The sequence below is a fragment of the Rhinoraja longicauda genome, chromosome 26 (genome assembly GCF_053455715.1).
Source record: "Rhinoraja longicauda isolate Sanriku21f chromosome 26, sRhiLon1.1, whole genome shotgun sequence".
Taxonomy (NCBI): Eukaryota; Metazoa; Chordata; class Chondrichthyes; order Rajiformes; family Arhynchobatidae; genus Rhinoraja; species Rhinoraja longicauda.
Genome location: NC_135978.1, coordinates 3,965,134 through 3,985,750, shown reverse-complemented (window position 1 = coordinate 3,985,750; position 20,617 = coordinate 3,965,134). Strand labels below are relative to the sequence as shown.

The window sequence follows — 20,617 nt, the reverse complement described above, 5'->3', positions numbered from 1 at the left end:
AGGTTCGCCGGGGAGCGGATCGCCACCGACCCAGATCCGGGACAAGGCGAGAGATGGCAGCGTCCCCTGGCAAACACAAAACCCAAGGAAACTTCTCTCCTCGCCGCCACCACCGCCGCTAATCACCCCGGGGAGCGAGAGAATCGGGGTAGAGGGAGCAGCGGGTGAGAGCGGGAACGCAGGGAGGGTGTCAGAGGGTCCAGTGAAGGGGCTGCTCTCTCTCTCCTCTCCCGCTCTCCCCTCACCCTCCCCGTCCCCTCTCTCTTTCTCTTTCCCAGCGGTAGTGAGATCTGCACCGCTCCTCCACTCTCTTCCCCGGCCCCGTCTCCCTCGAACGCAGCGAAATAAGAACAAACACAAGTGAAACTTCCCTCCTCGCTGCTGCCGCCACCACTGCCGCTCACCCCGGGGATGTGGGGATGTGGGGATGCGAGGCGTCTGAACAACAACTACACTTGAACCTCCATTTCTTTAGTTGTGAAATAGGCATTCACTGTAAACATCATGCTTCGAAAATAAATGTTGCTCCATGGAAAGCTAGTAAGTAAACTCTTCAAGGCTGCAAAGTAAATCAACACTCACCCAATCCAGTGAACTATTGTCAATATTGTAGCAACATTGAAAAAAACAACACACAACTCTTCTCCATATTTAAGACAGCAAAAGCAGGAGTAACTCAGCGGGACAGGCAGCATCTCTGGAGAGAAGGAACGGGTGACGTTTCGGGTCAAGACCCTTCTTCAGATCACTGGCTAAGATCCTGACCCAAAACGTCACCTAGAGTCATAGAGTGATACAGTGTGGAAACAGGCCCCTCGGCCCAACTTGCCCACACTGGCCAATAAGTCCCAGCTACACTAGTCCCACCTGCTCATGTTTGGTGCATATCCTGTCCTATCCATGTATCTGTCTAACTGTTTCTTAAACGCTGGGATAGTCATATCGTAAGGAATAGGAGCAGAATTAGGCCATTCGGCCCATCATCTACTCCGCCATTCAATCATGGCTGATCTATCTCTCCCACCTAACCCCATTCTCCTGCCTTCTCTCCATAACCTCTGATACCCGTACTAATCAAGAATCTATCTATCTCCGTCTTTAAAATATCTGCTGACGGCCTCAACTACCTCCTCTGGCAGCTTATTCCGAACACCCACCACCCTTTGTGTGAAAACGTTACCTCTCAGATTCCTATCAAATCTTTTCCCCTTCACCATGAACCTACGTGCTTTGTTCCCTCGATTCACCGACTCTGGGCAAGAGACTCTGACCGATCCATGTTCTCCGGAGATGCTGCGTGATCCGCTGAGTTACTTCAGTAATTTGTGTCCTTTACTGTAAACCAGCATCTGCAGTTTCTCCTTGTTACATTTCTCTATCGCTGGCTAGCTCTTGCCCCATCTCTTCACCCTGTCCATATCCCCTCTACGTTGCAGTCCTGGTGAAAGATCCCGACCCCCAAATATCTCGTGTCCATTTGCCTCCACAGATGCTGCCTGACCCGCTGGGTCCTTCCAGCCACCCCCTCCTTTTCCAGAACCAGGGGTCACAGTTTAAGAATAAGGGGTAGGCCAGTTAGGATTGAGATGAGGAAAAACCTTTGCACCCAGAGAGTTGTTGTGAGTCTGTGGAATTCTCTGCCACAGAAGGCGGCAAAGACGTACTCCAAAGACGTACTCCAAAGACGTACAGGTATGTAGGTTAATTGGCTGGGTAAATGTAAAAATTGTCCCTAGTGGGTGTAGGATAGTGTTAATGTACGGGGATCGCTGGGCGGCACGGACTTGGTGGGCTGAAAAGGCCTGTTTCCGGCTGTATATATATGATATGATAAGGCAGTGGAGGCCAATTCACTGGATATTTTCAAGTTAGAGTTAGATTTAGCTCTTAGGGCTAATGGAATCAAGAGATGTGGGGAGAAAGCAGGAACGGGGTACTGATTTTGGATGATCAGCCATGATCATATTGAATGGCGGTGTTGGCTCGAAGGGCCGAACGGCCTACTCCTGGCACCTATTTTCTACGTTTCCTGACTTGATCTGGAAACACGGCATTAGTAACAAAAGCGAAAATGTACAATTTTGTCAACAGGAAAGCAACTGTGCAGCTGTAGAGAATAAAAATAGATTAAAAAATGGGAACAGTTACTCTATTGTGGCAGAAATCCAAGCTGAAAAAATGAAAATATTCAAGCTGGATTTCCCTCATGGAAGATAATGATGATACTTTGTAGTCACTCGTACCTAGCTAGGTGCAGGGCAATTCTTTGCTTCTGCACACAATAACACAAAAGAGTCGTCACAAAGGTGCCGACAAAGTGACACAAAGTGCTCATCCCTTCTTCACCCCCCCCCAAGGCTGGGTCCCCCATTCTTCTCGGTGCCCCCCCACCCCTTAGTTCTCGATAACCCCCCCTCCTCCCGGGTCCTCCCATTGTTCTCTTACCCCCCCCCCCACGCCGAGTCCCCCATTCTTCTTTGTGCCCCCCCCCCCAACCCATGCCAGTCCCCTTAGTTCTCAATTCCCCCCCAACCCCACAGTCCCTCCTTATTCTCGGCCCTCCACCCCCCCACGCCGGGTTCCATTCTTCTCAGTGCCCCCCCCCCCCCCCCCCACGCCGGGTTCCATTGTTCTCTCACCCCCCACCCCCCCACGGCGGGTCCTCCTTTATTCTCGGCGATGCTTGCCCTCCATCTCACCTCCCCTCCACCCTAAAGGACTGTTTCCACACTCTATCTCTAAACTAAGTTAAAGTTGCAAAGAGGAAATAATACGTCACCAGTGGCCAAACGGCCTCTTTCTATGCTCCTGGTCTCTCCGATTCTCAATTCTATGAACAGCTTTCCGTTTATGCCCTCGTTCTGAGGGGCGGAACAGTGGCACGGCAGCGGTAGAGTTGCTGCCTCACAGCGCCAGAGACCCGGGTTCACTCCTGACTACAGGAGCTGTCAGTACATTATCCCGGTGACTGCGTGGGTTTTCTCCGGGTGCTCCAGTTTCCTCCCACATCCCACAGATGTGCAGGCTCTGTAAATCCTTCCCCCCCTCACCTTCAACCTGCCCTCTCAATTCCCCTACTCGGGTAAAAAAAGCAAAACTGTTTCTTAAATGTTGCGAGAGTACCTGCCTCAACTACCTCCTCCAACAGCTCATTCCATACACCCAAACGCCCTTTGTGTGAAAAAGTTACCGGTCAGATTCAAATTAAATCTTTTCTCCTTCACCTTAAACCTCTGTCCTCTGGTTCTCAACCCCCCTACTCTGGGGTAAAAGACTGTGCATCTACTCGATCTATTCCTCTCACGGTCTTACACTCCACAACAAGATCACCAAATGCTGGAGTAATTCAGCAGGTCAGGCAGCATCTAGGAGAGTGGGAATGGGTGACATTTCAGGTCGAGACCCATCTTCAGACTGAAGAAGGGTCTCGACCTGAAATGTCACCCATTTCTTCTCTCCTGAGATGCTGCCTGACCTGCTGAATTACTCCAGCATTTTGTGAAACCTTCGATTTGTACCAGCATCTGCAGTTATGTTCCTACACAACAAGATCACCCCTCATTTTTCTGCACTCTGCTCAGCCTCTCCCTGCAGCTCAAACCCTCGGGTCCCGGCAGAATCCTCATACATGAGGAGCGAGCTGGATGTGAGATTGGACAGCACACCAACAAAACCTCTCCACTGTACCTCGGTACACGTGACAATAATAAACCTAGAGTCATTCGTAAATACTGTGTAATGAGGGATTTGCCAGAATGGTGTAAGTGGGCATACGGCACGAATAATAAACCAGAGTCACACAGACAAATGCCTCTCGTTTTTGACACCCACCTCATAAATTCTAGGAGCAGAATTAGGCCATTCGGCCCATCAAGTCTACTCCGCCATTCAATCATGGCTGACCTATCTTTCCCTCTTAACCCCATTTTCCTCCTGCCCTCCCCATAAACGTTGACATCCGTACTAATTAGGAATCTATCCATCACTGCCGTAAAAAATATCCACTGACTTGGGCTCCACAGCCGTCTGTGGCAAAGAGTTCCACAGATTCACCACCCTATGGCTAAAGAAATTCCTCCTCTTCTCCTTCCGAAAGGAACGTCCTTTAATTCTGAGGCTATTCTACGGTCAGCCAACAAGCCAACCCAGGAGAAAGACGCAAAGGAATTCACCCCCAGGAAGATCAAAACTCACAAGGATTTGATTCTTGACTCAGGCGGCTTGGAATCGATATCGTCTTGTGGAAAGCAGGGCAGAGGAAGGGTGTCTTTATCTTCTTCATCGCTGTATGGAAACAATAATTTCGTTATCAGAAAAATAACTTTAGTAAAAAACAATTTTGTTTTAGAAAATTATATAGAGTTTATGTTTAAGCGGAAAAATAAAATTATCGGGGTGGCACGGTGGCGCAGCGGTAGAGTTGCTGCCTCACAGTGACAGAGACCCGGGTTCGATCCTGACTACGGCTGCTGTCTGTACGCATTTTGTACGTTCTCCCCGTGACCGCGTGGGTTTTCTCCAAAGACATGCACAGGTTTGCAGTTTAATTGGCTTTGGTATAAAAAATTGTAAATTGTCCCTAGTGTGTGTAGAATAGTGCTAGTGTACGAGGCAATCGCTGGTCGGCACGGGCGAAGGGCCTATTTCTACAGTAGGGGAATCGAGAACCAGAGGACAAAGGTTTAAGATGAGGGGAAAAGATTTCATAGGAGCCCGAGGTAAAAAACACAAAGGGTGGAGGGTCTATGGAACGAGCTGCCGGAGGAGGTAGTTGAGGCCGGGACTATCGCGAAGATTAAGGAACATTTAGATGGATAGGATGGGTTTAAAAGAGATATGGGCCAAACACAGGCAGGTGGGACTAGTGTGGATGGGGCATGTTGGTCGGTGTGGGCAAGTTGGGCCGAAGGGCCTGTTTCCAAGCTGCAGGACTCTATGACACAATAATTAAACGTGTGTGGAAGAAGGAACTGCAGATGCTGGTTTAAACCGAAGATAGGCACACAATGCTGGAGTAACTCAGCGGGACAGGCAGCATCTCTGGAGAAAAGGAATGGGTGTCATTTTGGGTCGAGACCCTTCTTAGTTTTGTGGAGGAAAATAACTGCAGATGCTGGTACAAATCGAAGGCATCACAAAGTGCTGGAGTAACTCAGTGGGTCAGGCAGCATCTAGGAGAGAGGGAATGGGTGACGTTTCGGGTCGAGACCCTACTTCAGACTGCTCATTTCCCAACCAATCCACCAGATGGCAGTCTGACTCAGTTCAAGCACAATGACGGATGAAAGCAGGGAGATTCAGTTCTGTTTGCAATGCAAGGTAAAGACTGGCACTTTGTGCCCAATCAAAAACAAAAGCACTGAAGAACTTGCAGAACACAGAACGGCATGGTGGCGCAGCGGTAGAGTTGCTGCCTTACAGCGAATGCAGCGCCGGAGACTCAGGTTCGATCCTGACTACGGGCGCCGCCTGTACGGAGTTTGTACGTTCTCCCCGTGACCTGCGTGGGTTTTCTCCGAGATCTTCGGTTTCCTCCCACACTCCAAAGACGTGCAGGTATGTAGGTTAATTGGCTGGGCAAATGTAAAAATTGTCCCTAGTGGGTGTAGGATAGTGTTAGTGTGCAGGGATCGCTGGGCGGCGCGGACCCGGTGGGCCGAAGGGCCTGTTTCTGTGCTGTATCTCTCTTAAAAAAAAAAAACACTTCACAGCAGGAATTCAAAATTTGACCCTTTGCTGTGAAAAGTAGCTTTCCAACTCAAAGGCATCTACTTCAAAGAGTCAATGCAACTGGAATGAAAACATTTGCACACTGAAGGATTACGATATGCAGAATTGGAGCAAGAATCTATCTTCTGAAATCCATTTTGGAACATCTGCAAAATGTTGGCCAGTCTGCAAAAGGGTTCCAACCCGAAATGTCATTTGTTCATTCCCTCCACAGATGCTGCCCGACCCACCTCGATCCTCCAGCACTTTGTGTTTAATTCAAGATTCCAGCAATTGCCGTTTTCTGTGTCTCCATTTAGAAGATCAATGTGTAAGAAGGAACTGCAGATGCTGGTTTAAACGGAAGATAGACACAAAAAGCTGGAGTAACTCAGCGGGACAGGAGGCATCTCTGGAGAGAAGGAATGGGTGACGTTTCGGGTCGAGACCCTTCTTTAGAAGATCAATGTGCTTTGGGAGAAATGCAGGAGGAGCTTCTCTAGTGAGAATCGATCTCCTCAAACACAACCTCCATGATTTAAGTTGAAAGGATTCACAGATGGGCCACCCGACACAAAGGGTCAGCTAGTGTGAAACACTGCCCCTTGTGTTCAGGAGGCCAGAGGGAAGGGGTGATACACTGGGCACGGAGAGCAGTGGAGGATGCCTGATCAGGGGCAACGGAGAAGAGAAACAAGTCCCAGACCATCACGACTGATAAAAGACGTCACTGTGAAGTGGAGGACAGTTCAGTTCAGTTTACTGTCACGTTTTGAGTTTAGAGATACAGCGCGGAAACAGTCTGTTCGGCGCCGACCAGCGATCCCCGCATATTAACACTATCCTACACACACTAGGGATAATTTTTACATCCACCAAGCCAATTAACCTACATACCTGCACGTCTTTGGAGTGTGGGAGGAAACCGGAGATTTCGGAGAAAACCCACGCAGGTCACGGGGAGAACGTACAAACTCCGTACAGACAGTAGTCGGGATCGAACCCGGGTCTCTGGCGCTGTGAGGCAGCAACTCTACTGTTAGAGGGGCAGGGGGAGGGGAAGGGGGAGGGGAAGGGGCGGTGAAGGGGGAGGGGATGGGGCAGGGCCAGGGCATGGGGCAGGGGGAGGGGGAGGGTGCATGTAGGTGCTGCTGCCTCTCCACTCACCTGCTGCAAACGCTCTCCTGAATTCCCAACATCTTTGCCTTGACTTTTTTCCGTTGCTTTTTAATTGTCGTCTTGATTGCTTCCATGAAAAGTGTCGGGAACTTTCCGTCGGTGAAAATCTCTCTGAAACGTGCAAGCACATCTCCTCAGCCTCAGCTGCCCAATGCACAGCACGGTATAGAAGCTTCAATTCCATTCCCTGCCCCCCCTCAAACCTCCCCCCCCCCCTCTCCCCACCTAGATGCACAATCATTTCTCCCACCCCCACCTTCCCCTCCCCCCTCCGTCCCTTCCTCTGGCTTCACAATCTGCACCCATTTCTTTCCTTTTAGTTCAGAGGTACAGCGGGGAAACAGGCCCTTCGGCCCATCGAGTCCGTGCCGACCAACTGATCCCCACACACTAACACTATCCTACGCACACCAGGCACAATGTACAATTTTACCGAAGCCAATTAACCTACAAGCCTGCACGTCTTTGGAGTGTGGGGGGAAACCGGAGCACCCAGGTTAAGCCCACGCAGGTCGCGGGGAGAACGTTTCCTCCCACACTCCAAAGACGTGCAGATATGTGGGCGTCGAATAGCATCACTGTGTAGGGAACCCGCTGGGCTGAAGGTGTATCTGGAACAATAGACAATAGGTGCAGGAGGAGGCCATTCGGCCCTTCGATCCAGCACTGCCATTCAATGTGATAATGGCTGATCATTTTCAATCAGAACCCCATTCCTGCTTTCTCCCCATACCCCTGACTCCGCTATCCTTAAGAGCTCTATCTAGCTCTCTCTTGAATGTATTCAGAGAATTTACCTCCACTGCCTTCTGAGGCAGAGAATTCCACAGATTCACAACTCTCTGACTGAAAAAGATTTTCCTCATCTCAGTTCTAAATGGCCTACCCCTTATTCTTAAACTGTGGCCGCTTGTTCTGGACTCCCCCAACATTGGGAACATGTTTCCTGCCTCTAACGTGTCCAACCCCTTAATAATCTTATACGTTTCGATAAGATCTCCTCTCATCCTTCTAAATTCCACTGTATACAAGCCTAGTCGCTCCAGTCTTTTAACATATGATAGTCCAGCCATTCCGGGAATTAACCTTGTAAACCTACGCTGCATCCCCTCAATAGCAAGAATATCCTTCCTCAAATTTGGAGACCAAAACTGCACACAGTACTCCAGGTGCGGTCTCACTAGGGCCCTGTACAACTTCAGAAGGACCTCTTTGCTCCTATACTCAACTCCTCTTGTTATGAAGGCCAACGTTCCATTGGCTTTCTTCACTGCCTGCTGTACCTGCATGCTTCCTTTCAGTGACTGATGCACTATGACACCCAGATCACGTTGTACGTCCCCTGTTCCTAACTTGACACCATTTGGATAATAATCTGCCTTCCTATTCTTACCACCAAAGTGGATAACCTCACACTTATCCACATTAAACTACATCTGCCATGCATCTGCCCACTCACACAGACTGTCCAAGTCACCCTGCAACCTCATAGCATCTTCCTCACAGTTCACACTGCCACCCAGCTTTGTATCATCTGCAAATTGATGCAGAGTAAACGGAACGTAGAGTAAACGAAGCTACAGCACGCGCGGGCGGGCGGCAGTGTCACCTCTGGTAGTAAGCCAGCTCCTCCTGGACCAGGAACAGGTTTGCCTTCAGCTCATTGCGTTCGTACAGAATCTGCCGCATCTCTTGTTTGGTGAAGCAGGGCCGGTTTGGGTCCTTCACGTCGATGATGATTTTGTCGGCCATGTTGATATTTGGGGCGCTCGCGGTTTTGCTCATCTTCAAAGTGAAAAACAGGTGGAGGACTCAAAGACTGCGGTCATTCCATGGATTAGTGTCAAACGCACAAGCCCAGTGAGGTACAGGTGCAATGATAAGCAGCGTCGCAGGCAACACAGATCATACATGGAAGGTAGATGAGATGCTGCCTGACCTGCTGAGTTACTCCAGCATTTCGTGAATAAATACCTTCGATTTGTACCAGCATCTGCAGTTATTTTCTTATAATACATGGAAGATAGATACCAAACGCTGGAGTAACTCAGCAGGACAGGCAGCATCTCTGGAGAGAAGGAATGGGTTGACCTTTCGGGTCGAGACCCTTCTTCAGACTGGTTAGGAATAAGGGAAACGAGAGATATAGACGGTGATGTGGAGAGATAAAGAACAATGAATGAAAGATATGGGTTGACCTTTCTGATTGAGACCCTCTTCAGTCTGAGAGTCAGGGGAGATGGAGACACAGAGATACGTTTTACCAAGTGGCCTTTTCTAAAGAACCTGTGGCGTGGTATCCAGAGAGTTAAAGGATTAAAACGAAAATCAAGATAAACACAAAAAGCTAGAGAAACTCAGCAGGTCAGACAGCATCTCTGGAGAAAAGGAATAGGTGACGTTTTGGGTCGAGATCCTACTTCAGACTAACCCCAAGATCATAAGTGACAGGAGTAGAATTAGGCCATTCGGCCCATCAAGTCTGCTCCAATAGTCAATCATGGCTGATCTATCTTTCCCTCTCAACCCCATTCTCCTGCCTTCTCCCCATAACCCCTGACACCGGTTATATCCAAGAAGTGTACTGAGGTACAGTGAAAAACTTTTTTGTTGCGTGCTACCCAGTCAGCGGAAAGCGTGTACATGATTAAAATCAAGCCGTCCACAGTGTACAGATACAGGATAAAGGGAATAGCGTTTAGTGCAAGATAAAGTCTAGTTCGAGGGTCTCCAATGGGGTAGATGGTAAGTCAGGACAGCTTTCTAGTTGGTGGTAGGATGGTTCCGTTGCCTGATGACAGCTGGGAAGAAACTGTCCGAATCTTAGTTTAGTTTAGAGATACCGCGTGGAAACAGGCCCTTCAGCCCACCAATTCCGTGCTGACCAGCGAATCCCGCACACTATCACTATCCTACACACTTTAGTACAAGATAAAGCCAGTAAAGTTTGATCAAACATAGTCCGAGGGTCTCCATTGAGGTAGATAGTAGTTCAGGACTGCTCTCTGGTTGTGGTGGGATGTTTCAGTTGCCGGGATGAAACTGTCCCTGAATCTGGAGGTGTGCGTTTTCACCCGATGGGAGAGGGGAGAAGAGGGAGTGGCCAGGGTGCGACTCGCCCTTGATGATGCTGCTGGCCTTGCCGAGGCAGCGTGAGGTGTAGATGGAGTCAATGGAAGGGAGGTTGGTTTGTGTGATGGTCTGAGCTGTGTCCACAATTCACTGCAATTTCTTATTACCCTTCGATGGTCATAGATGACGTGTTATTCCCCTGATCATGTATCTGTGGCCAGGGTGCGACTCGTCCTTGATACTGCTGCTGGCCTTGCCGACGCAGCGCGAGGTGTAAATGGACTCAAAGGGAGGTTGGTTTGTGTGAAGGTCTGGGCTGCATCAAGATGGTTTGTACATCTTGCCTGATGGGAGAGGGGAGAAGTGGGAGTGGCCGGGGTGCGACTAGCCCTCCATTTCCACATTTCCGCGCCCCCCTCTCGCCCACGATAACGCGGACGTTTAGGAAGAGCGACCGGAGGAAGTGGAGTACCTTTTTGTCGTGGCGGGATTCCTTCTTGGTCTGGGCCAGGTGGGACTGCAGCCGGTCTATTTCCTTTTCTTTCTCCTGCACCGTCACCTCCAGCTCGGCCTTCTTCTCCAGCACTGTCTTCAGCTGGCTTTGGACCACGTTGGTTTTGTGCCGCAGGTCGTTGTTGACCTTCAAAACCCGATCCAACTGCTCCTGCAGCTGAAAGAGAAGGTCATTCCACACGTCAGGTCAGGTCCACACGTCGCTACTCGTTTTACCCGTGACGCCAGTTCAAGACAGTCAATGGATTAAAAAAAAAAAAAATCAAGAAGGACGCCCCAATGCTGGAAGTAGTGAGGCCAAACGAAAGACACAGAGTGCTGGAGTAACTCAGCGGGTCAGGCAACATCCCTGGAGAACATCGACAGGTGACGTTTCAGGTCAGGTCTGAAGAAGGGTCTCGACCCGACATTCTTGCCATAGAGGGAGTACAGAGAAGGTTCACCAGATTGATTCCTGGGATGGCAGGACTTTCATATGAAGAAAGACCGGATAGACTCAGCTTGTACTCGCTGGAATTTAGAAGATTGAGGGGGGATCTTATAGAAACTTACAAAATTCTTAAGGGGGGGGATGAGGGGGGTGGGGGGGGATTACTGGGGGGGGGAACTTACAAAGTTCTTAAGGGGTTGGACAGGCTAGATGCAGGAAGATTGTTCCCGATGTTGGGGAAGTCCAGAACAAGGGGTCACAGTTTAAGGATAAGGGGGAAGTCTTTTAGGACCGAGATGAGAAAGTTTTGTTTCACACAGAGTGGTGAATCTATGGAATTCTCTGCCACAGAAGGTAGTTGAGGCCAGTTCATTGGCTATATTTAAGAGGGAGTTAGATGTGGCCCTTGTGGCTAAAGGGATCAGGGGGTATGGAGAGAAGGCAGGTACGGGATACTGAGTTGGATGATCAGCCATGAAGGGTCGAAGGGCCGAATGGCCTACTCCTGCACCTATTTTCTATGTTTCTATGAAATGTCACCTATCTGCCTTCCCCAGGGATGCTGCATGATCTGCTGAGTTACTCCAGCACTTTGCCTCGTTTATTTTTGCAAAACAGAATCTGCAGTTCCTTGTTTCTGCAAGAATGGAGGAGGCCAATTCACTGGATGTTTTCAAGAGAGAGTTAGATTTAGCTCTTGGGGCAAACGGAACCAAGGGATATGGGGAAAAAGCAGGAACGGGGTACTGATTTTGGATGATCAGCCAACAGCTGGCTCGAAGGGCCGAATGGCCTACTCCTGCGCCTATTTTCTAGGTTTCTATGTTTCCATCTCGGTTAACACTGGGGTAAGATTTCTTTCCAGAACCAGCATTTTAATGTCCGAGTCTCCCCGTAAACTAGCACTATCCTACACAAGAGGGGAAATTTACAAATTTTATTGAAGCCAATCAACTTGCAGCCCTGTACGCCGGGCAGAAACCAGGAGCACCCAGAGAAAACCCACGCAGTCACAAACTCTGTACACGCAGCACCCGTAGTCAGACAATTGACGGGGTTAGTCTGGAATTGATGGGATTAGTTTATTTAAAAAGCGGAGAACTGCTTGAGAACGGATCTGCTAAACGCAGTGACAAAGAACAGCTTGTGATCTCCAAGTTACAACCGATAAGAACCTAGACAATATTGTGAAAAATAATCCCTTTCAATTCTACAAAGGTGCTAACTACATCCTGGTCACCCTATCTACACAAGGACGCCTGTTTACCAGCAGTGTGTGAAAGTTGTTAGTTGAATGTCCATTGTCTTTTGCCCGTTAGTTATTTCAGTTTAGTTTACTTAAGAGATACAGTGCGGAAACAGGCCCTATGGCCCAACGAGTCCGCACCGACCAGTGATCCCCGCACACCAACACTACCCTACACACACTAGGGACAATTTTACATATTTAATGTACCAAGCAATTAACCTACAGGCCTGCACGTCTTTGGAGTGTGGGAGGAAACTGAAGTTCTCGGAGAAAACCCACGCAGGTCACGGGGAGAACGTACAAACTTCGTGCGGACAACGCCCGTAGTCGGGATTGAACCCGAGTCTCCGGCACTGCATTTGCTGTAAAGGCAGCAACTCTACCGCTGCGCCACCGTGCCGTTTAAGAAGCAATTAGGCAGGTACATGGATAGGACAGGGTTAGAGGGATATGGGCCAAATGCAGGCAGGTGGAACGTATCGGTTGGTGTGGGCAAGTTGGGCCGAAGAGCCTGTTTCCACGCTGAGTGACTCTATGAAACTAAATGTAAACTAAACCTAAAGTGTGGTTTGTGATGCAGTAATCTTGATCTGTCTAAACAGTTGCTTTTGTGAAAGAATCACTTACTCCGAGTGACTTCATGAAAACAAGGATATAAATATCCCAGTGTTACATTAGATTTGTGGCTGTTTCCTCTTTATAGCAACTTATCCAATCAAAATTATAGCATCCTCACTGCTTGGAGACACAGTGTCCTCAGTCTTGTTTACTTCCTGCAAATCACCAACTCTATACAAAGTATATTTGGCGAGCTGAGGGATGGGGGAGGGGGAAGGGCTGGTCAAAGAAATGAGCGGCACGGTGGCGCAGCGGTAGAGTTGCTGCCTTACAGCGAATGCAGCGCCGAGGATCCGGGTTCGATCCTGACTACGGGTGCTGCCTGTACGGAGTTTGCACGTTCTCCCCGTGACCTGCGTGGGTTTTCTCCGAGATCTTCGGTTTCCTCCCACACTCCAAAGCCGTGCAGGTTTGTATGTTAATTGGCTTGGTAAATGTAAAAAATGTCCCTAGTGGGTATAGGATAGTGTTAATGTGTGGGGATCGCTGGTCGGCGCGGACCTGGTGGGCCGAAAGGATCTGTTTCCGCGCTGTATCTCTAAACTAAACTAAATGGAATAAGTCTTTACAAAACTAGTAAAAGAGGAGCAAACCAAGAAGTTTCAAAGGAGTTAGTAGACTTTAGAAGTTTTGCTGTCAGGGGTTATGGGGAGAAGGCAGGAGAATGGGGTTAGGAGAGTGAGTTAGATCAGCCATGATTGAACGGCCTAGTCGACCTGATGGGCCAAATGCTCCTCATTCTGCTCCTGTCACATATGAACTTTTGGGCGGCACGGTGGAGCATCAGCGGTAGAGTTGCTGCCTTACAGCGCCAGAGAAACCCTAGGTTCGATCCCGACTACGGGCGCTGTCTGTACGGAGTTTGTACGTTCTCCCCGTGGCCTGCGTGGGTTTTCCCCGGGTGCTCCGGTTTCCTCCCACATTCCAAAGACGTGCAGGTTTGTCGGTTAATTGGCTTCTGTAAATTGTCCCTCGTGTGCAGGATAGAACTGGCATATGGTGATTGCCGGTTTCCGTGGACTTGGTGAATCAAGGTGCCTGTTTCCCCACTGTATCTCTAACCTAAACGTCAACTGAGGAGAGACAGAGGACTCCTTCTGTTGATTCACTTTACACAACAATGTTTTCCAGCCTAATTAATGGGGTGGTTATTCCATTATCTGTCACAACATTAATAATACTGGGGCTTGTCAGACTGCATCAACATCTTGGAACCTTGTTAGTCTGTGGTTACATAGTTATGCTTATTGAATTAGCAAAGTCAATTTGTCTGAAGACGGGTCCTGATCCGAAACATCACCCAACCTTTTTCCCCAGAAATGCCGAGGTCCTGCTGCACTTTGTGTCTCCCTCCAGGGATGCTGCCTGACCTGCCAAGTTCCTCCGGCACTTTGCGTTTTCAACAGAGGCGACTGTGTTTTGGGACGTGCTTGCTGTCAGTGAGTCCATTAGTTTTTAATCTCTGCAGAGCGGACACTCGACACTGGGGAAAATGGGGAAGAGGCAGACCGAAGCATTTTGCAACTCTTTACTATCAGAGAATTGCAGCGGCCCGGGTTCCATCCTGACTATGGGTGCTGTCGGTAAGGAGTTTGTACGTTCTCCCCGTGACCTGCGTGGGTTTTCCCCAGGAGCTCAGGTTTCCTCCCACATTCCAAAGACGTACAAGGTTTGCAAGTTAATCGACTTGGTACAAATGTAAATTATCCCTAGTGTGTGTAGGATAGTGTTAGTATGCGGAGATCGCTGGTCGGCACGGACTTGGTGGGCCGAAGGGCCCGTTTCCGCGCTGTATCTCTAAAGACTATGTTTTGGGATGTGATTACTGTCAGCAAGGCCATTAGTCTTTGAGCTCTGTAGAATGCAGACTTCACACAAGAAGCTGGAGAAGTTTCGTTTAGTTTAGTTTAGAGATACAGCACGGAAACAGGCCCTTTCGGCCCACCGGGTCTGCGCCAACCAGCGATCCCCGCATATTAACACTATCCTACACCCACTAGGGACAGTTTTTACATTCACCAAGACAATTAACCTACAAACCTGCACGTCTTAGGAGTGTGGGAGGAAACTGGAGATCTCGGAGAAAACCCACGCAGGTCACGGGGAGAACGTACAAACTCCGTACAGAGTGGACACTCGACACTGAAAGTTGGAGAAGAGACAGACCAAAGCATTTTGCAACTCTTTAAAATCAGCAAATTGCAAAAGATAAAGTAAAAATAGTATCGCCGGACAGCAAAAACTCACCGCATCAACATCCTCATTTTTGCAGCAGATCTCATGACCTTTCGCTCGAATTTCATCCCTTTGAAGATCCACCACTTCTTTTAGTTTCAGCATGACTTCCCGTTCCTTCTTAGAGAGACTGGCTGGTAAAGAATCATCAACAGCACATCGTGTAGTTAGTTCTATCTCCCCACATTTAGGGTTGCCAACTTCCTCACTCCCAAATAAGGGACAAAGTGACCTCACCCAGCCAGCGGCCACGTGCTCCCGCTCCACCAATGGCGGCCGCCCGGCCCACTCTTAAACTGTGACCCCTGGGTTGGGAACATTTTTCCTACCTCTCGCCTGTCCAGCCCCTTAAGAATTTTATTTGTTTTGTGTCTATCTACAGTGTAGACCAGCATCTACGGTTTAGTTGAGTTTAGAGATACAGCGCGGAAACAGGCCCTTCGGCCCACCAGGTCCGCGCCGACCAGCGATTCCTGCACATTAACACTATCCTACACCCACTAGGGACAATTTTTACATTTACCAAGCCAATTAACCTTCAAATCTGTACGTCTTTGGAGTGCGGGAGGAAACCGAAGATCTCTGAGAAAAACCACACATGTCAAGGGGAGAACGTACAGACTCTGTACGGACAGCACCCGCAGTCAGGATTGAACCCGGGTCTCCGGGACTGCATTCGCTGTAAGGCAGCAAATCTACCGCTGCGCCACCGTGACCGCCCTTCCTACACAATCTAGTGTACCTTCCTGGGACTGGATCTCAACGAGCTGGTTAACGAGCTGCTGGTTTTCTCCAGTGAGCTGTGATATATGTGTCTGTAGTTCCTGGACGCGTGTGTGCCACACGTTTATTTTCTGATCCACATCCTGAAACACACACCAGGGAAAAATGAAATGTGGAGGCTGCACTGGTGGAAGAATATTCCAAAATTAAAGAGTACCTACCCACAGCACCCAGTGTTCCTGACGTGGTCTTCTGTACATCGACGAGACCAAGCGTAGACTTGGCGACCATCTCGCCGAACCCTTGCGCTCGGTCCGCACTGCATCTCCTGGTTGCCGACCATTTTACCTCCCCCTTCCCATACTGATCTTTCTGACCTGGGCCTCCTCCATGGACAGAGTGCAGCCGCATGCAAACTGGAGGAACAGCACCCTTGGGTGGCTTACAACCAAAGACAATAGAGCAGAGCAGGATAGACCACTCAAACCTAAAAACCATAGTGTGTCATGGCACCGTTTTAGTAGGCAGCAACTTGCAGAATCATTTAAAAAGAAAAATAACAAAAATCTGTGAATTGAAAGATGAGATATATTCTACATTTTAATGGTATTATCACACATGCTGTTCCCCCAAAACACTGATTACACTGCGAGAGGCATGGGGAACGGCGGGTTTTGCTTACTAAAATGGCGGACATTGCGCTCCGTTGCGTACTACACTTCAGTATAGGCGATTTCGACGAAGTGGTTCATCTTGCTCCTCTAGTGTCTTTGCTTACAACCAGCGGTATGAGCATTGAATTCTCCCATTTTAGGTAACCTCTCACAACCCCCACCCCCATTTCGCCTCCACCCCTTTCTCTCCCCCCCCCCCTCCCCACCTGTACTCCCACCCATTTCTACCCTCTACTCACCCCCCCCCCCCCAATTCCTTCCTCTGGCTTCACAATTTGCAACTCTTCAATCTCACACCTTCTGGTTTTATCTCTGGCATTTGTTCCATCCAGCTGCCTATCTAACCACCCTCGCCCACCTATTTTACCTGCTACACTTTGTCCTCTCCTCCACCTTTCTCCCCCACCCCCTCCCAATGCCGTGCAGGAAGACAGCTAGCATTTGTGGATGGAAATCAGGAATCTCCCCAGATAAGGCATAATCAAGGACGAGTGGCACCCCGGCCACTCCCTCTTCTCCTCTCCTCCCATCAGGCAAGAGGAACAGCAGTGTGAAAACGCACAGCTCCAGATTCAGGGACAGTTTCCTCGCAGCTGTTATCAGCCAACTGAACCATCCTACCAGCAACCAGAGAGCAGTCCTGACCTACCATCTACCTCACTGAAAGCCCCCGGACTATCTTTGATCGGACTTTACCTTGCACTAAATGTCATTGATGTTACTCCCTTGATCCTGTATCTGTACACTGCAAATGGGTCGATTGTAATCATGTAGTATAAGAAGATAACTGCAGATGCTGGTACAAATCGAAGGTGTTTATTCACAAAATGCTGGAGTAACTCAGCAGGTCAGGCAGCATCTCGGGAGAGAAGGAATGGGTGACGTTTCGGGTCGAGACCCTTCTTTCACTGGCTGGTTAGCGCGTAACAAAAGCTTTTCACTCCACCTCGGTTCACGTGACAATAAACGAAACTCAAGTCACACTCCCACTGCCCTGATGTAAACAGAGTCAGTGTGGAGGGGGGGTGGAAATGGCACAGGGGAATTCCAAAAGGGCAGAAAATGCGTACACATTCACTTTCGTTTCTGGTAAAGACTAAGCAACCTGTTTTGCAGCATTCGTGAGACGCTCATATAACCACCACGCAGATTGCTGATCAGGGACTCTGACAATGGAACTCAACATACATAGACCGGCTGCACCAGAAGCATATTTGCTTCAACCTTGCCTCACATATTAATTGTCTTGTGCATAATTTACATTATTAATATATATTCATATAATTTATATTATTTATGAGTTTAGTGATTGTTAAAAATCACAATTTAATGTGACACAAAACCTTCCTGCAGAGGGGCGGCACGGTGGCGCAACGGTAGAGTTGCTGCCTTACAGCGAATGCAGCGCCGGAGACCCGGGTTCCATCCCGACTACGGGTGCTGTCTGTACGGAGTTTTTCCTCTGAGATCTTCGGTTTCCTCCCACACTCCAAGGACGTACAGGTTTGCAGGTAAATTGGCTTGGTATAAATGTAAAAATTGTCCCTAGTGCGTGTGTGTAGGATAGTGTGGGGATCGCTGGTCGGCATGGACCGAAGGGTCTGTTTCCGTTCTGTATCTCTCAAACTAAAAACTAAAAGTCCTTGGAATGCGGGAGGAATCCCACTCGGTCACAGGGAGGCCCATCCACCACGACCATCATGGGACCAGCATGCCGAGAGTGGCCTGCCCTTGGCGCTATCTTGTATGGGAAGCTCGTTCAATTCGTGGGAACTTTGCACCAGATCTCTGCAGATCAGCAAACAAATCAGGACTAAACTGCAACGACTGTTACCCAACCCAGGAATGTGGACATCTGCACCGACAAGAAAATATTGTCTTGTGTGTTAGTCATCATAGCACGCCTCGAATGGATCTGTGGGGTCGGAACTCCCTGGATTAGTTTAGTTGCGAGGTACAGCGCGGAAACAGGCCATTCAGCCCACACACAAACACTATCCCACACACACACGAGGACAATTTACATTTATACCTAGCCAATTAACCTACAAACTTGCACGTCTTTGGAGTGTGGGAGGAAACCATAGATCTCGGAGAAAGCCCACGCAGGTCACGGGTAGAAGGTACAAACTCCGCACAGACAAGCACCCGTAGTCGGGATCAAACCCGGGTCTCTGGCGCTGTGAGGCAGCAACGCTACCACTGCGCCACCATGCCGCCCAATTGCTGGGTTTAGTTGCTGCAATAGGTTCCATGAACCACAAACAATCACTTTCTCCAGCGCGCGCGCGCTGTGCCAACTAATCCTCCTTGGCTCTGGCGGTTGGCAAAGGGAGAGGCAAGCAGTGAACAGAAAGCCAGGGAAGGGCGTGACAAAGGAAACTGTGACTTGACCTGGAGAACAGTCAAACCGCAAGTGGAAAAGTCTTTCCTACGGACCTAGACGTGCGCCAAAAGAGTAAGTGAGTGGAACTCTTAAAATAACTACTGCAGGCTCTTAAAATAAACACTGACTTGACTGACCGTGAACGTCACAAAAAGCCAGAGGTCAACTAAAGGAGGCTGGCCCTGCCCTGGTGAATGCATCAGAGTGTTACACTTGCTACGGTTATATTGACACATACAGAAAAGGTCTAGGATTGCACATTGATAACAGTTTCCAGCTATGTTTGTGCTTGGACTGTCGATTCCACGACTCTGGATAAAGGACACTGTGTGTCTACCCCATCTGATGTATACACGCCTCCGTATGGGCAGCTTGCAGCCCAGCGGTATGAAGATTGACTTCTCCAACTTTAGATAGTTCCTCTGTCCCTCTCTTCCCCTCCCCCTTCCCAGTTCTCCCTCTATCTTCCTGTCTCCACCTATATCCTTCCTTTGTCCCGCCCCCCTGACATCAATCTGAAGAAGGGTCTCGACCCGAAACGCCACCCATTCCTTCTCTCCTGAGATGCTGCCTGACCCGCTGAGTTACTCCAGCATTTTGTGAATAAATACCTTTCATAAGATCACCCCTCATCCTCCTGCACTCCAAGGAATAAAGTCCTAGCCTGCCCAACTTCTCCTTGTAGCTCAGGCTCTCGAGTCCTGGCAACATGGTCAGATCAAGAACCCTACACTTACAACAACTGGGACTTGAAAATGGCACCAAACTGGCGACTCTGTACACTGTCTCAGTGTACTACTGCTGTGCACTTGTACTGTATCCAAGATGCTAATGTGTATCTAAGTGTTTATGTATAGTGAACTGTATACAAAAATTAATTTCACTGCACCTCAGCACAAATGACAAGCAAAGTACCTGTCCATACCATACTTCTTCACAAGAAAGATGCACAGAGACCCTTTGGAACCCAAGATAGATACTCGACCCGAAACATCACCTATTCCTTCTCTCCAGAGATGCTGCCTGTCCTACTGAGTTTCTCCGGGGGGGGGGGGGGGGGGGGGGAGGAGATGAGAAGAAATTTCTTTACTCAGGTGGTGAATCTGTGGAATTCTTTGCTGCAGAAGGCTGTGGAGGCCAAGTCGGTGGATATTTTTAAGGCAGAGATAGTTATAGTTTTGATTAGTACGGGTGTCAGGGGTTATGGGGAGAAGGCAGGAGAATGGGGTTAGGAAGGAGAGATAGATAGATAATAGGTGCAGGAGTAGGCCATTCGGCCCTTCGAGCCAGCACCGCCATTCAATGTGATCATGGCTGATCATTCACAATCAGTACCCGTTCCTGCCTTCTCCCCATACCCCCTGACTCCGCTATCTTTAAGAGCTCTATCTAGCTCTCTCATGAAAGCATCGAGAGAATTGGCCTCCACTGCCTTCTGAGGCAGAGAATTCCACAGATTTACAACTCTCTGACTGAAAAGGTTTTCCTCATCTCCGTTCTAACGGAGATCAGCCATGATTGCATGGCAGAGCAGACTTGATGGGCCGAATGGCCTAATTCTACTCCTATCACTTATGACCTTATGAACAATGGAGGACCCAGAGTGGGGGGAATGCTGTGGGGGGGGGGGGGGGGAGAACAAAGGGGGGAGCCGGCGTGCTTTGTAATTCTGTCAGAGCCGTAGGTGGCCGCAATTTGTATACCTTGGGCATACAAGCGAAGAATCTCACTGTGCTTGTCACATGTGACAATAAAGTATTCCATCCCATTCCAAGTAAGACTGGACGTCCGCTGTAATGATTATGCCATGGTGGCTGAGCATTTGAAAG

The 20,617-nt window shown here is 49.1% G+C and overlaps 1 protein-coding gene across 3 annotated transcripts in view; it reads right to left on the bottom strand.

Annotated features, from left to right (window-relative positions):
* The window catches only part of rilp (Rab interacting lysosomal protein), a 43,895-nt gene that overhangs the window by 15,629 nt on the left and 7,649 nt on the right, over window positions 1-20,617 (bottom strand). For 2 of the 3 annotated variants that reach the window (XM_078422515.1, XM_078422517.1), the window contains exons 2-7: window positions 15,748-15,871; window positions 15,018-15,139; window positions 10,433-10,630; window positions 8,498-8,673; window positions 6,877-6,999; window positions 4,195-4,284 (exon numbers count right to left, since the gene is read on the bottom strand). In XM_078422515.1, coding sequence (XP_078278641.1) covers window positions 4,195-4,284; window positions 6,877-6,999; window positions 8,498-8,673; window positions 10,433-10,630; window positions 15,018-15,139; window positions 15,748-15,871 — 833 coding nt within the window. The remainder of the gene's footprint in view (window positions 1-4,194; window positions 4,285-6,876; window positions 7,000-8,497; window positions 8,674-10,432; window positions 10,631-15,017; window positions 15,140-15,747; window positions 15,872-20,617) is intronic. The other variant, XM_078422516.1, reaches the window with a different exon arrangement.